A 15,794-nucleotide genomic window follows, 5' to 3' on the forward strand; every position below is an offset into this window, starting at 1 on the left:
TCAGGATTTTATTTCATCCTTACTAACATAAAAACCTACTACACTCACTTCTAAGTACATAGTTCGAGTTTAACTTATTTCCATCGGTCTTAAGTAAAATCAGTCAATAAATTTTAACGAACGACCCATCGCGTTGAATTATTAGACGTTACTGACTAAGTTTAAAAGTATCTCTCTACAAGAATAGATATCAATATTCCACAATACGTAACTTTTGAGCAGGCGGTTTCATGAAATTTTGAACACTAAATGGCGTGTGAAGCGTTTTTAAAGACCACAGTGAACCCTTCCTGAAGGACAGGGGTAGGAGCTGTCAGCAGGGTGTTTTTTTTAAAGAGTCTTTATCCTTATTGAGACCATGAACCAAACCATTTTGAAATTTTAAGATTAAATGCGTTCCTTTTGTGGAAACGATACTTATTAGGATTCATTTATAATAATCAAAACCTCTTAAACAAAATTCACGATGGATCAAAGTCCGAAGTGTTCAGTTTGTACCCGTCTGTGTTCATGTGAAGGATATTCACTTTCACCTGACTGCCTCGTGTCCTGTTGAAAAGGCTCCCCAACTTCCTGTGTCTAAAATATGGCCTTCTTTCGTTTCGTTCATGCAATTTTGTTCATTTGCTTGATCATGAGTTTTGGCACACTTCCGAAATTTTACTGTACAGGTCAAGCTAAAATATAGACTTTCTAAGGTCGATTTGTGGCAAGTATAGCTAAAATATTACATGACTCATATCTGAGGTACTCCTCACGCACGCCTTACTTGTGCAGACAGTGCAAAGGGATGCCCGCCCGCCCAGCAGACAATCCGAATATTAACCATGTGGTATGACCTAGATAGTAGGTAAGTTAATTGAACCATGGCAACCCATTCAGACACGAGACTGGTATTACAGGGCTCCTTAACTCACCGCAAACTTTGGTGATATCTAACGGAGTTCACCTCACTGATCTGTGCGTCAAAAAAGAGATCTTACTTCTGCTAGCACCTGCGCTTTTTTAGCGTTCCGTAAAAGAACCATTGTCCATACGTTTAGGGAGAAAGTGTCCTTGCAGTTATCAAAAGATTGAAGGTATCAAGGTGATCTGAAGAATTACTAGTTTGCTGGATGGAGATTCAGCGGTGAGTTTAACTCTATTCTATCAAGTTTACTGCGTGACTTTGGAAACCACTTTGAATCTCAATTAATTCGTATTTGTTCGGGGTTTGGGTTTCAAAAATACTTTATTTTTTCATTCCAGCTTGCTTTTGACCTGTTCTAACCTACAATACAAATTATCAATAGGAGTTTATTTCAGATTTTAGATGTTTACCAATTCGCGAAGATCAAATGTTAGTGAGATATCACTGGGCGATTTTGATTTACTTTGGTCTAAACTGCTAAAATATTTGACAAAGAACTTGGTTTGTAACATGAAATTGCTCTTACAACACCGGGAAGAAAATATTAAGGATTTTCTCCTAGGAAGAACAAACTATAACCAGTTTAAGCGACTACACAGGAAGAACTTGAAAAAGTTGGCCAATTTTTTCAAGTTGCAATCCACTTTCATCCTAGCCATCCGCAGCCAAAAATAATTTAGGGTATTTTCTGTGCACTACGAAGGGTTATTGTTAACAAATCTCGAACATTATGTTAACGATTCCATTGAAATAAATACGTTTTTCTATTCATAGTGACACTAAAAATAGGTGACACTGCCTCTATAATTGGAAAACAAGTACAATTTGTTTCAAAATTATTTGAAAAATGTGTTAACAGCTGGTTCATCAATCGCCATCTTGCTCTGAGAATGCTCCCCTTTCTCATCGCTATTGCGAATCATATTTCCCAACCCTACGTGAAAAAAATCCCTGTCGTCACCATGTGAAATCTTGATATAGCCAGTAATGAAGGTAATCAATAAATCGAAAGAGACCGGTTGCATTTAATGATTTTGCCTCTCTGTGTCGTTCGATTTTAAAGAGAACTTAGCAGTGGCCTATTTGCAATTTATAATTTTAAATTACAAATATGCATGGCGCGACACATGCATTGATAAGTAATTATGAGCGAAAACAGAGGGCCTGAAGCTAATGCAAAGGCTTTTACTGGCTGCTGTTATCGGAGAAATACATGGTAACTGGTACCACCTTCTCGGCCAATAGACCACGCCCTTCAAAATTAGCCAATTTACTTGAAAACTTCATATACGTTTTGGCATTTTTTTTTGCCAAATATTATTAAAAATGAAGTAGGCTTTGTGATTATGAAAAGCATTATTTTATTAACTGAACCATGTCGTACGTTATCTAAGTCGACTTTTGCTTCCAGTTGTGGCCAACAAATGAAGTGCAGAAGTGAAATTTATTTACTAAAATCATATGTATTTGAACCGCGAGTGAAAGAATTAAGAAATAAATGACCGTCACGGTTATGTAAACAGAAAAGCCTGTATAAAAATTCAGGCTTGAACAGAATTTGATCCCATGACCTCTGCGATACCGGTGCAGTGCTCCGGCTACCAACAGAGCTATCAAACCAACTGGGAGTGGGTTAGAGTTGTTCAGCCATCCATCCGGCACATTTTAATGTTATATGGTGAACGCTTGTACATATCAGGGATATACTCGAGTGGGATATTCTTCCCGCGCTGACTTTGAACGTTTATTACCATTTTTTTTTAATATTTGAGCAAACGCCACCAGACTTTGTGTTTGTTTCAGCAAGGTCAGTTTGGTTTTCAAATTTTGACAAGCTGTTTTTCAGAAGAAGAAATGCTTTTGTCTGTAATGAAACGATTTAACTTTGTTACCCTGATTTTGATGATTTTAGACTATTTTAGTTTTCGTCAAGTGGTGTTGGTTGGAACACTTTTTGGTCACTGTTGGTAGTTCTCTAAAGTTTCTCATTCAGAAATCCAAGATGATTGCCGTTTCGAAATAATGACGTAATTCTTACGTTATATGACGCTGTCACCTCCCGTTACAGACCTTAAAGGAAATATCTTAAATGTACTATATTCCTCGAAGTGTCATTGTCATAGTTTTAATTTTAATTTTTTTACAACATTTTCTAATTATGTCATCGACCAATACTATCAATTGTATTAATATTCGAAAACTTTTGATAGTCGTAGTTTTAATTTAATAATATCGGAGTTAAAGAGATTCTATCCACCCATCTCCGCTTAGCTTCATTGGTGTTTTTCTCTTTTTTTCAGACGGTAATGAAGGACATCACGGTAACAATAACAATTTGAAAGAACTCGGAATTACAGCTTTAACTTTGCAAAGCAGGTTTTAACATAATTTCGTCGTAGTGTGTTGGCAATGTTCAATACAATCAAAGGGAGTAGAGGAGTCAAATTTGACCATAATTCCAACTAAAATCACAGGGAATTTGCACCGCAAAATCGAGTTTGTTGATTTTTAAATACATGAACGTGGCCGAACAAACCAGAGATCTTATTTTGCGTCCCTGCCCGCGTCTGTTGAAAGATTAACGACTTTCATATCTGACTACGAGTACGAGACTGAGTACGACTTCTCAAACGTAGTTTGCATGATTTAGGCAACCGCTTGTCGCACCAATCTTGTTTCTAGGGTCTCCTTATCTGCTGATAAACAACGGGAAGGAGCAAGAGTTCTGGGGATGTGACTGATGTGAAATTGAGAGTCGTACTCGTACCCAGTCTTGTACTCGTACTCTGATCAGAAGGTCCCTGTTATCCGCAAGACAGAAGCCGCATACATCAATGAAAGTGGGCATATAACAAGTAGCTTAAGGTTCGCCCCTCGTTTGAAAAGCTTCGCTTTCCGACGACGCCCTTCGGACGATGATCGTTTCCCCGCAGGCGCCCATTGGCATAATCTTTCAACAGACTCGTAACAGATCTCATGACGCGTTCTGCCACGTTTAAGTAATTGAATCCACAAAACTGGATTTGCGCTGCATTATTCCGGTAATTTTTGCCCTTATTATTGTCAAATTTGTCACTTCCATGTCCTGTGCTACAATTTCAATTTTTACAATATTTTCAGAGTTGGCTCGTCCCCAATCCCCAACGCATTAATACACAGCGGACGCCTGTTAACCAAGGCAGTATTCAAAGTATGGCAAAGCTAAGGTAGCCTGCGAATGGAGACGTATTTCCGGCTTTTGCTTCTCTCCGCCGGTGGAGAGTAGCGATAGCCGAAAATACGTCTGCGTTCGCAGGCTAAAGCTAAGGTTGCTGCTTGAATTAATTAATGTCAGTCTTCCTTAGGTTTTAAGCTCGCGGGCGCACTGATGATGCAACCTTTATAATGTGCGCACGCGAGCTGACACAAGTTTATGCAAAACAGCGAGCAAGTCAACCATACGGCCCAAATTAAAGTTGTTCAAACAGCGGTTACTTAATTTATCCCGCGGATAAGTCGCTATCTAGGGAATAAAATGTACTGGTTGGAGTACATTTTATCCCCAAGATAGCGATTTATCCACTGGATAAAATAACCGCTCTTTGAGCAAATGCCGCCTGAAGTAGAAAAAGAAAAGCATTTCAAAGAAAACATTCTCTTTAATGGTTTTATAAACCGAACAATTGCTGTTCGTATCTTCAAAGATAACCGAGGTTGTACATTTCATCCAATTAGTTCGCGTCAAACTTTAAGCAAACAAGTCACCTACTCTAAGGTTTACGCATGCCCAAATAGCGGTCTTAATTGGCGAATTCTTATTTCTAAGACGTAATTACTGTGAGTCAGTGAAAATGTAAACTTTCTCGCGTTTCCTTTGGTGAAATGTTTTAAAAACTGGCACAGAGGTTTCAAATAATTTGCTATAGTTAGGGCACAATCTCAACGAAAATTTATTGAGACATGTTTTCACACAGTGACAAAAACCAATAATTTTCAAAAAGCAAAGAATCTGCCTCTATAACCCTTACCCTTTTGTCCTTGAAAGATTTTCTTGGCGAGGTTCTATCCACTGTGAAAATTTCAGAAGATTTCACCGAAGGGAATTGACAAATATTAAAAAGAAAGCCTACTACACACTGACAAACGCTTGCGTTTGAGTAGTTTTACCGACACAATACTCAAACCCAAGTGTTCTAGAATACAGTCTTGTTCTTGGCTTTTAGATTATCGTGGATTTTAATGAATTGGTGGGAAAAAAACAAGAGAAAACTGGCTTTCGATGTGCAACATACCCCACGCTATGTTATTAGTGAAAACCTGATGGAGCCAAAACGCGACTTAAATCAAAGGAATCGAGGGAAGCTTGCAATTCCTTCAAAGAAAGGAAATTAACGCGAACGAGAAGGCTATATTACCAAATGAACACAGGCACGGAGGCCCCACAAGATAATTACAAGAAAATTTCATACCAATGTTTGTAACTTGAACAAACATAAAGTATTCAAAACGATTTATTCAGAGTTTGAATTTGCTAAACAAAGAAAAATAATGTTAAGGTTTTGGAGTTGCCCAGGCTAAAGAACTTCAACTTAAGATTTAGCTTCGAAGAAAATATTTGACGTCCCACTCTGTGAAGGCTGCCGAAATAAAAACTCAAAGAAAATAAGATGACAAAAATAATCGCATTTTTTTTAATTCGCGTTAATTCCCTTTTTACAAAGTATACCTGTCGCTAAGCAAGTTGCTTGAAAAGGTATCTTTTTTTTACGATAAATGAAAATCGTTGCTCAGAAGCAAAAGCCGTGAATATTAAAAACGTCGCAATGGAGAAACACAGATACAGGTCACCAAAGACATAATTTGGAATATGAAGGATCCCTTTTTGGTATCTTCGTAAGAAATTCTGGAGCGAAGGAAGCGAGTATAATGAATTGCTCTTCCCATACTTCCCATTCACAAAATGCGACGCGACTTTTAGAGCAATCTTAATGGAACGATTTATTAAACAAACAGAAATTGAAAATATTGGAATTCCGTCCAGAAACTGAAATTCTTTAGTCATAATTTAGTTGATTACTCTTTTTATTTGTATTTGTACGTTATTTTTACAAATCCTCGTAACTAAAACATATTTAAAACTCTTATGATTTCATCTTTAAAAATAATAAAATACATCTTGCTTTAATTTAACAATGAAGCAGCCGTCTCTTCTTATCATCTGTTCCAAAGTTAAGGGAAGTGATATTGTATTCATAGCGTTTAAGTATAGTAAAACCATTAGAGCATTTAATTCTATTTCATCGTGATATTGCTGTTAAGTGCACTTAACTAATAGCTCATCCGCTCTATAAGTAAACTATAAAATTAAATGTTTTACGTTAATCTTGGGCCTCAGTTAGATAGAAAAATCCGTGATATTCCCCTTATAAATGAGATCACCAATAGTGGTTTTATCCTTTTCTTGTACCATTTCAGACAATCAAAAATAATCTTTTGTCCTATTCATGAATATCCAAACAGCTCACAGCTGCTAAAAGTAGGATATTGTACTACTATCTTTTTTGGCCACCGCGTATTTCCTTATGAAAGGTGTTTGTCTTTTTTTAGATAATCGTTCAAAATGTGCTTTTACCGCCGAATGTTCATATGAGGTGCTATTGACAAGTGACTTCCCAAGGCGGATGAATAACAAGCGTGAATGTGATACAAACAGCCGCCGTAGAAAGAAAAGAAGACAAAATGCTGGTCTTTACGTAACCGATATCTTTCACACGTCACTTCCATGCCTACGTAGCCGGGTCGTTATAAAACTGCGCTGGAAAGGACATTATCGAATAAAACAAATTCGCGAGGAGTGAAGAGGAACTACATAATCATTGGCGCATCATTATCAAGTAGCTTGCAAGGTAACTAATCCCTTATTGAATACGTACAGTCACAATGTTTAATTTAGGTCATGGTACGAACTAAACACACGGTTCTTTTATGAACCTGTCTGGTCCTATCAATTGCAATTTAAACCGTTGTTCATTAAACACCTGAATTCATTCGATTGAACGCAATGAAAGGAAGACATTAGTTAACTTTACTGACAATTAGATATGATCACAGCCTTTTTTATTAGTATTTTTGAAGATGGGGCAAAAAAACTACATCTCTTTTCCAGTCATCCCTGTCGTTAATGGAGCATATAACAGAATCCAAGCCAGCATATATACTACTTGAGCAAACAGTCTACGATAAAACAGAGATAGCCAATCGGGCGGCTCTACACCACAGGGATCTCATTTTCAGAGATATGATGAACGAAATCTATAAACCGGAAAATTTGCCGCTAATTTATACACGTTTAAAAATATATTATCTGTCTGTGTGTCTGTAATCTTTCTCAAGAAGAAATTCTTATTCCTCTTTTACATCTGATAATTTCCAGCTGTCCAATAAATCAACCAATAGTTTTGTTTAATGTTCGGGTGCTGAAAGCTAAGAATAACATTTTATTTTCTCTCTCTCTCTCTCATATCCGACGTTCAAATTATTCAATTAATCAACGTATTATTATCTAGACCGTTCAGAGTTCGTGTTGTCAAAGAAAGAACATGTAAAAATAGAAAAAAAGCTTTTCTTCGGGTGTTTACGCAATTGCAAACTGACATAAGTTACTGTTGTGCGGCAGAATAAACACTGCATAGGCTTTTTTACAACTGTTTCTATCTCTCATAAAAAATAATGTAATTGGAATTGGACTTCAAGAAACACGGAGAAAGTGCTATGTATTTCCTGTAGGAAAACTCACAGCCAATAATCCCCATAAAATATTGCACGGTCTGTTTTAAAACCGCGAGTTTGATTGGTCCTTTCATCGTTTAACAAATTCTCATAAATAACCTTTAGTCAAAATGGAAAGTTTTATAACCATGGCTACAAAAGTATTTAATTTTTAATTTTAGACTCATTTATGTTAAAGAACAGTGTATAATACTCATGTTAGTTTTTAATAACCCACTCGCAGACCAAATGCTCTTTCTTATATGGAAAACCTTCAACATGAGGTGAATTGGATTTGCGTGCACGAGTTTCGAATTCATGGAATTAATGTCTGAGCAAATAAATTAAAAATCAACGTTTTCGTTTTGGTTTGTTAATCGTTTTTCAACATTTTTTTCAATAGATCTATTCCTGGGTATTTAAGATACATCACTGACACAAACTGCGATGAACAGACGCATTTTATTTGGTGCTGCGATTTTAACATTGCTTGCCGTTGCTGTTTTCTTAACGGACGGACACAAAGCTCGCCGGCGATATAGATGGTTCGGCGGAAGACGATTTACACGAAGAAGGCCAACAAAGCCTCCAACAGGAAGCATCCAAGTTGAGATAAATCCTGTTAAACCCCCACAAAACGGACCTGAGAGTGGTACCAACGACTTTCATGACGACCAAGATGTTGATGACTATTGGAGAGATCTGTATGAAAATGGTAAGAGGCCATCTAAGTTGTCTGTTACCTTCAGCTACTCCACTGGGACTCCGGGAGGCGATATTGAGAATCAATATTACAATGTCATGATCGTTTTTTAAAAAGGCGAGCACAAAAATGTAATTACGTGACCCTGTCCCCCTAATCCTCTTGTCTTGTTTCTATTTTCATGTTCTCACAAGCTATCAGTGTCTTGTTAGTGAAAGCTCCAGAAGATGAAAGAATAACGGGCGGCTGCGGTAGCGAAATTGGAATATTCCGTCACCACGCCTAAATTTGTTGCCGACTCCCGCTTTTATCACGTTAGTTTTGCTACTGTGGGAGATATTAAGAAAATTGACATTTCATATTATTTTATGTATAGTCTTAATCTTTCACGCTATTCAGCAGTCAGTCCAAGGCAAGAATTTAATTGAAAGGCGAAATTGCTCGGTAAACACCACTTTTACTGATTGCTTATGATTAATAACAATCTATTTCTTTTTCAATTTGTCTGAAATGAAAAAGAGAAAACTCTTTCTGTTGTCGTGCGCACCGCTGCATTTTGTTTTGTAAAATTCCAGTTTTGATGATGAGAAGTTAAGGCGATTAAGTAATGTCGTCTGTGACCACAAATATCAAATCCTGCAAAATGCCACCCTTTGAAAATCACAGAAATTTAGACCCTCTCTCTGCAGGGTGTGTGCGTTACTGGGGTAGATTTTGTTTCTCTTGTGAGTTGTGAGTTGTCTGTGGTTCAAGTGGAGGTTCGAATGCCTTAAGACTCTTTAGTGCAGTTTCTGAAACAAAAATGGCAAATAAGAAACTGTATGAATATTATTAGTAGAGGGCTGTAAACAGTATCTACCCATTACAATTCTTCTTTCAGGGGACTTTCTGATCTTAACTTCGCAACAGATTGTCTGTGTTGCACATTCTTAATAAATACAATTCTATAAATTGAACAGAAATCCTTCGATAAGTTTTGAAGGAAGATTTGGAATTGAAGTTATCGATAAGATTTTATCAAAACAAATTGATTATTTTGCAAAACATTCATGATAATTTGTTTTAAAATTTCCATTCCTACTCGGCCGATAGCATCATAAAGCTGAAAGATTCTTTGAAATTTTGAGACAGCGTTTAGCAATACTATTTTCTGGTAGGTCCAAAAATGAAGAGTATTTGCCTAGAGGATTGATTTGAGGAAAATCCTTCTTATTTTTCTAAGGCAAACAAGGTTCGGGGCTCTCCTGCTAAGGCAGTGTTTATAAGATGGTGAAGGAACCCTTTCGGTCCGTTTCCCATTTCTTATCTGCAGCCCAGACTTCTACAACTTCCTTTCCATTCAAGGAAAAAAATCGCATAAATTTGTGGTTTGTTTTTAGGAAAATTAACAGGTTTTTTTCTTCAGATGAACTGTTGGGAACCACTTGTCGCAGTACTTACAAAAATATAAATTTGTTTCTAAGACCACCAGCACTTATAGATATCAACACCAGGTCCTTCACGTAAAACAAACAATCAGTAAGTCGTACTCCATTTGGTAGTCATTTTACTGGGTACGTTTTGTGGGAGTTCATTTGGATATAAGAATCGTTTGGATGTAAGAAACTTGTCTAAATATTTACAGAACGTTTATTTAAGTATTTATTTGCATTTCTAAAATCTTTAACAATTTATTGGTTTATTTTTTCTTGTAGGTGACATTTCCCTGCCTTTTGAACCTGCACTCTGACGAAAACTGAGCGCTTTAAAAATGTTATTTGTTGTATGAAATAATATAGTTTTGTAAACATTTTTAATTTATTGCGTATTAATTTAATAGTAATAAATATTTGTTGCTGTTTCTTTAATTTCTGGCTTTCAATGGTGGTCTTTTATGACATATTATTACTTTATATTATTCTCGAGAAAGCAGACAAATTTCTGAGGGAGCGAGTGCGAACGTTTTGTCTTGTAAAGAATAGATTCATTGATTCATGATATTTTTAGGTTAACCGATTTGGGCTGATCAGCTTGTCTTTGGTCTAGGACACGGCTTTGGTTGAGAATTGACTTTTGTGAAAGCATTAAAAATACACCGGATCTCAGTTTCATGATGGTTTCCTTTAACTTAAAGAAATTGTATCAAAGAATTCATTCTGTTTATCACTCCATTTGCCCCCTAGGTTAATTATTTATATCATCAATATCATCAATGCCCCCGCTACTTTAATCGTTAATCTACTTCAAAAGTCACGGAAATGTTTGTTTTTGAAGAACATTTACAGAAGACTATGTATTGTTACATGTGCGTGTGCATTATTCAGTAGGAGAATGAAACTCTTGTAACTTCTTTTGCTTTGAAACACAACACGTACATGTATGATTGAAGTAGTGAAATCATTTCGATGTAGTTTGAGAAAGATACGTCATAAAATTGTATTTTTGTTACTTCTCTGTACTGGATTAACGCACCAACTGACAACAATATTGTGAGCATACAACAAGAGTGGTGTGTCGTTTTGGTTTAAGAGGTTTCACCCGGAGCTGTAAACAGTAATTCTTTTTGAAATCAAGATAATTTGGTTTAACCCCCAAATTTCGTCTCCGAGGTTTACCAGTAACACAAAAATCCGTTAACACAACGTGTACCATATGTAAGAGGGTGTAGAGCAAAATTCCATATACCACAATACATCATCTAAAAAAGGTAACACTTTCTTTATAGCAATACACAGCTAAATGACCTATCTAGTTTTTATACTAACCGGGCTCCAACCCTCAGTCCGGATACAAACTTATGTTAATAAGTGAGGATACTAACATCACATGCGAGTGCTTGCTTACGAACATTACCACAGTACTGTTTTACAGGCCGGGGTGAGAGCTTTTTGTTAGAATCATTTATGTAGTTTTACAATAAGCTAATAAGCTAGTTTGCTAAAATTAACTTACAATTAACTATTGTTGTTACAGTGACATCGAAAGAAAGCCTCCTAATTTTGACACTTATGTTGTTGACTGGCATCATCTTAAAATAAGAAAACTGATTTTTTTTATTTTGATCAAAATAAATAAAAAATGACTAAGGACAAATGCAGAAAACTGGTAGAGATTCTCTCTTGATATTAAAACGAAGAAATACATGCCCATCGTTTTGTTTTTTTAATTTCAAACAGGAATGTTACAGAGGCCATACACTAACAGACTTAATAGAACACTGCGCTTTCTTTTGTTTTAAAGAAAACGGAAAATAACGGTATTTAAGTCAACACAATGGTAGGATGATGTGAATTATCACAAAAGTTGTCTCATCATCACCTTAATGGCCGTTAACACCCGCTTGGATTTAATCGGCAAATTAGCAAATACCTTCCCGCATCTATGCTACGTTTACTTATACTTAACATAATCAGACACACTTTGCCTTGGTGTGGCTAAGTCCTCTTCCACTATAGCGACTTATCTTCAGTTTTTAATTTAAAATACTTCGTTAATAGTCGGTACTTCTTGAAGAAATTATAGTAGCCAGAATACGATCTGTCAGGGTAATCACGCTTGAATATTTTGATTACCCTGTCACCCTTGTAGTTACTGCTGGCATAATCTGTAGCATTTGCGCATTTGTCTATTACAGAACAAGTACAGTATAAGTTACTTCGTGTTAAACGTACCTTTACCTTGGTCAAAACCCTACAATTTAGCTCTGGTCGCAGGTTAAGTTGGTTGGTTTCTTCAATCTACGCGCGGGTATTTCCAGTGTCCTCAGTAATTTAAAAACCTAAAGTTGCCGTAAAAAAGAAAGAACCTCCAATTGGACTCTATTTACTCGAACGGCGTTGACGTAAGTTATTAAATTTTTATACGTCGTACTCGGATAAGATTCATCGTAATTAAGATAACCGCAGAGTTCATTGCTGGATACCGAGCAAAATTATTCACTGAAAGTGGAGTGTACTTCGCAAACTCTTAGCTACAGATCCTTATTTTTTATGACTGATGACATATTTGTTGCAAATCTCCTTCTTAGAACAAGATGTGGATACTGGGAATCAAAATTCAAATGTTATCAATAACGAAAGATCTTCAAGTTACATGTTAGTTTTATTACTAGCAGTGATATGAACTTTTTCAAATAAATGTTCCCTTATGTTTTTAAAACATTGCACATAAAGAAGAAATTGCGAAAATGTAATAATCATTATGAAAAACAAATGTAATTGGAATTACGTTTGAATAAGCAACACGAAGCTGAAAATCTACATTCATAAGGTTTTGATAAAAGGAAAATCTGATAAACTTTTATATATTTATGACCTGTTACGCCACGGTTGGTCTTTCTAATTTATCAGACGGATCAGTTATTTTGCTTCCATTGCCAGGTAAATACATTTACGAAGGAGCTAAGCTTAAAAGAAACTGTGGATTGCGTGGGTGGAAATAATCAAAGACGAAAATTTGTTTTATCAACTGAGCTAGATAAGGTAAAATTGGCCACCGAAGAGCAATTCAAAAGTTGATGCTTCAAGCACAAGCCATTCGCCAAAGCGAAAACAAAACGTTATGTACAATGCATGTAATATTTTAATAACATAAGTGTAAGCCGAAGGTTGATGTGTTGTTTAAGGATTAGTTGATGTTAAAAATCACAACGCATGTGGGATACGTTCCTGCACAGTTGCATTAAAAGCAAGGCAGTTAGGGCAAATAACATTAAAAATTATATGATCAAATTATATAGTTATTGCATCACTGACTCATTTCAGTCGACTTTTCAGCTTATGCTTGTTTGACAGAATTCAGTTTAGTACATCATCTACAATCGTTAAATTGTAATCAGAAGAAGTCATTACAGCAAAACAGTTTTTCTTTTATTTCGGATTTTATCAAGACAACAGCTTACATAGACAGCTTAGACCCTGCATTACCACGAAAAATGTAACACGCACATCTAAAAGATTATCGACCACTGTTCCTCTATGCTAGCCAAAAAGAATTGAAGTTGCTAAGGCAGCCAATTCAGATAATGAATTTCCAAAGGTTTCCCGACCCAGCAAAGTAATAGGATCCATAAAGATTACAAGGCTTGGAAAGTGGTAAAAAAAACCTGGAAATCAGTCAAAACACTAAAACTTTATGAGATTCATCCTTTGAAACTGAAACATGTTTGATTTGTAGTTTTTGACTAGGAGATCATCAGTTTATTTTGCGCCTTTTTTTCCCCTTTGGAATTCGCAAAACTCCCCAACTTTGTCAGACTGAAAGTGGCATTTTATCGTATAAGAATCATAAAAGCAGTGTCACGACACTGACATCTATTAACACCATTAAGGGTAAGAACTTGAGGGGGGGGGGTTGTCTTGAGGTGCTATTCCTATATCTACCGGTATACGGCGTCTTTGTAGCACCATAAGATATATCGCCATAGATCTAGCGAAAATATATAGTTCAGCTGTCAAAAGTATTTTTCTGAGTTTCATGAAAGCACTGTTACGTTTCTCTGTCGAAAAGATGTCTAGTGGTTATTTATTTATTTAGTTTTTCGCTCTTTATAACAACTGGTAGTTTTTTCTTTATTGACATCATATCCCTTCAGAGTTACAGTTTGGCTGCACTGTGAAACGTAAACTAACCAATCAGAAGGCGCGAAAAGAAGGACTCAGCATCAAAGGCGGCAATATGATTGGCCAATAAAATACCTTCGTTCTGATTGGTACCAAAATTTAACACTTGTTTTCAGACCCAATAACAAAAGCTTGATCATCGCTTACAAGCGATGTTATAAGAAATCGTACGATTTGCATACAATAAGAATAAAGCATTTCAATTTCAAATATTTCATAAGACAAACTCAAGAAAATACCGGAGGACGTTTGATTCTGATACACTGATTCTTAATCGGCGAATTCCCTTAACGAAAAACGAGCTAGTAGACTCAAGAGATCATTAAAAAATTTTGTCTTTGTGTTAGCACTCTATAGCATTCCAAAATTGAACAGATAACAAATCACGATTATTGATGATGCAGGACATGGCAAATTCATGGAGAATTTTAGGGAGAAACCGTTCATTTTTTAAGACGCAAGTTTTGATTTGATATGGTTTAGTGATAGAAGTTACACCTTTTTCAAAGACTAAATATTTGGCCGATAAATTATGCTATGAGTTAAGTATACGCGCTGGTTGAATTGTGACCTTTATTAAACAGCTTAAGTAAAGTCGATATTTAGTGCATGGCTGCATATATTAATAGCGGTGTCTTTAGCTTTTCAAAGAACTTAACTTGAATTTGTTAAGCATTTATTCGGCTTGTTTTGAAAAAATATTTCTTCTGAGTGGCATTGTTTGGTTACTGCTCTCACACAAGTCGTGATACTTTGTGCCGGTTAAAGACAAAAATTGAATTGGGTTTTATTAAATTTCCGTAAGGACGTATGGTTTTTGCATTCATACGTTCAAAGGCCAAAGAAGAAAGTCGAGTATCGGCGAACCACAGCGATAGATTAAAGTTAAAACTACTTAAAATTTAATATCTATCAATGTAGATGAGACATAGAAAGATCAGCTGTACATTAAATAAGAGAAGTGAAAGGGTGAAAGTCTCCAAGTTGTAAAAATCTGGGTTTTCTGATGTCCCCGAGTTTATTTCTTAAAAAAGGACATCTCTCTATAACATTGCTTTCAGGTTAAGAAGTCGTACATTTTTCTTGAAGTTTTATGACGTAGTTTCCTTTTCCTTCAATGCATACTTACTTAGCTTGAGTGTCGATTTCCCTTGGAAAATGTTTACACTAAGGCAGTTTGAATACATGAGAGAAATCTGCTCTTACTTGTTAAGTGCTTAACTACAGAGGTAGCTCTGTGTAAGGACTAAGTAATGATGGGAAATAACGTTTGTAAAGAAACAGAAAATTCGCCAATATTGAGGCTGTGATGGATCAGTAGAAAATCAAAATGAATTATACAGAACAGTTTGAGACTGAATTGATTGATATCAGGAAAAAACTTGAATTGTATACGCAAAGATACCTTAGGAATGGCGTCGAATTCTTCATTCCATGTAATAAATGTCCTGAAAAACCCTTTTCACTGACCAAGACTCTTCGTATCCACGCAAAATTAAAAAGCTGCATCGATTCACAGCATGTCTCTTATATTTTTCGCAATCTGTGCTCTTTTCTATTAATGCTATGTCGGGATGATTTACATAATTAAGATTGTCCATTACCAAAGAAACTCAGTGAAAAATCAAGATAATAAAAAGGCCAAACCGCACTGAAAACAACTGAATATTTAGCTGCAGGACACGTTTTCATTTTTAAAAAAATTCATTGATTAAAGTGTGCATCCGTGGCATGTTAAAAACAATTTTAATGGAGAGGGCGTGATACACTACTCATTCAATGTCATTCTTGAACTTACCTCCTCGTTTAAATAAGAATGCACTCACTTAAGCTA

At 35.9% G+C, this 15,794-nt stretch overlaps 2 protein-coding genes across 3 annotated transcripts in view; one reads left to right on the forward strand and one right to left on the reverse strand.

The window, feature by feature from the left end:
• Positions 1-15,483, reverse strand: part of LOC146489583 (uncharacterized) — a 31,496-nt gene extending 16,013 nt beyond the window's left edge. Inside the window, exon 1 of one of the 2 annotated variants that reach the window (XM_085105147.1) lies at positions 15,366-15,483. In XM_085105147.1, coding sequence (XP_084961273.1) covers positions 15,366-15,469 — 104 coding nt within the window. In that variant the 5' untranslated portion in view covers positions 15,470-15,483. Of the gene's footprint in view, positions 1-12,010; positions 12,124-15,365 lie in introns of those variants that run through there. The other variant, XM_085105169.1, reaches the window with a different exon arrangement.
• Positions 992-11,445, forward strand: LOC146489584 (uncharacterized). Its single transcript, XM_085105295.1, has 4 exons — positions 992-1,129; positions 6,497-6,795; positions 8,061-8,372; positions 10,055-11,445. The coding sequence occupies exons 3-4, from the start codon at positions 8,105-8,107 to the stop codon at positions 10,087-10,089; spliced, it is 303 nt and encodes a 100-aa protein (XP_084961421.1). The 5' UTR covers positions 992-1,129; positions 6,497-6,795; positions 8,061-8,104; the 3' UTR covers positions 10,090-11,445.
• Positions 15,484-15,794: the final 311 nt, after the last annotated feature.

This window comes from Pavona decussata, unplaced genomic scaffold (assembly GCF_977016875.1).
Source record: "Pavona decussata unplaced genomic scaffold, jaPavDecu1.1 SCAFFOLD_5, whole genome shotgun sequence".
Taxonomy (NCBI): domain Eukaryota; kingdom Metazoa; phylum Cnidaria; class Anthozoa; order Scleractinia; family Agariciidae; genus Pavona; species Pavona decussata.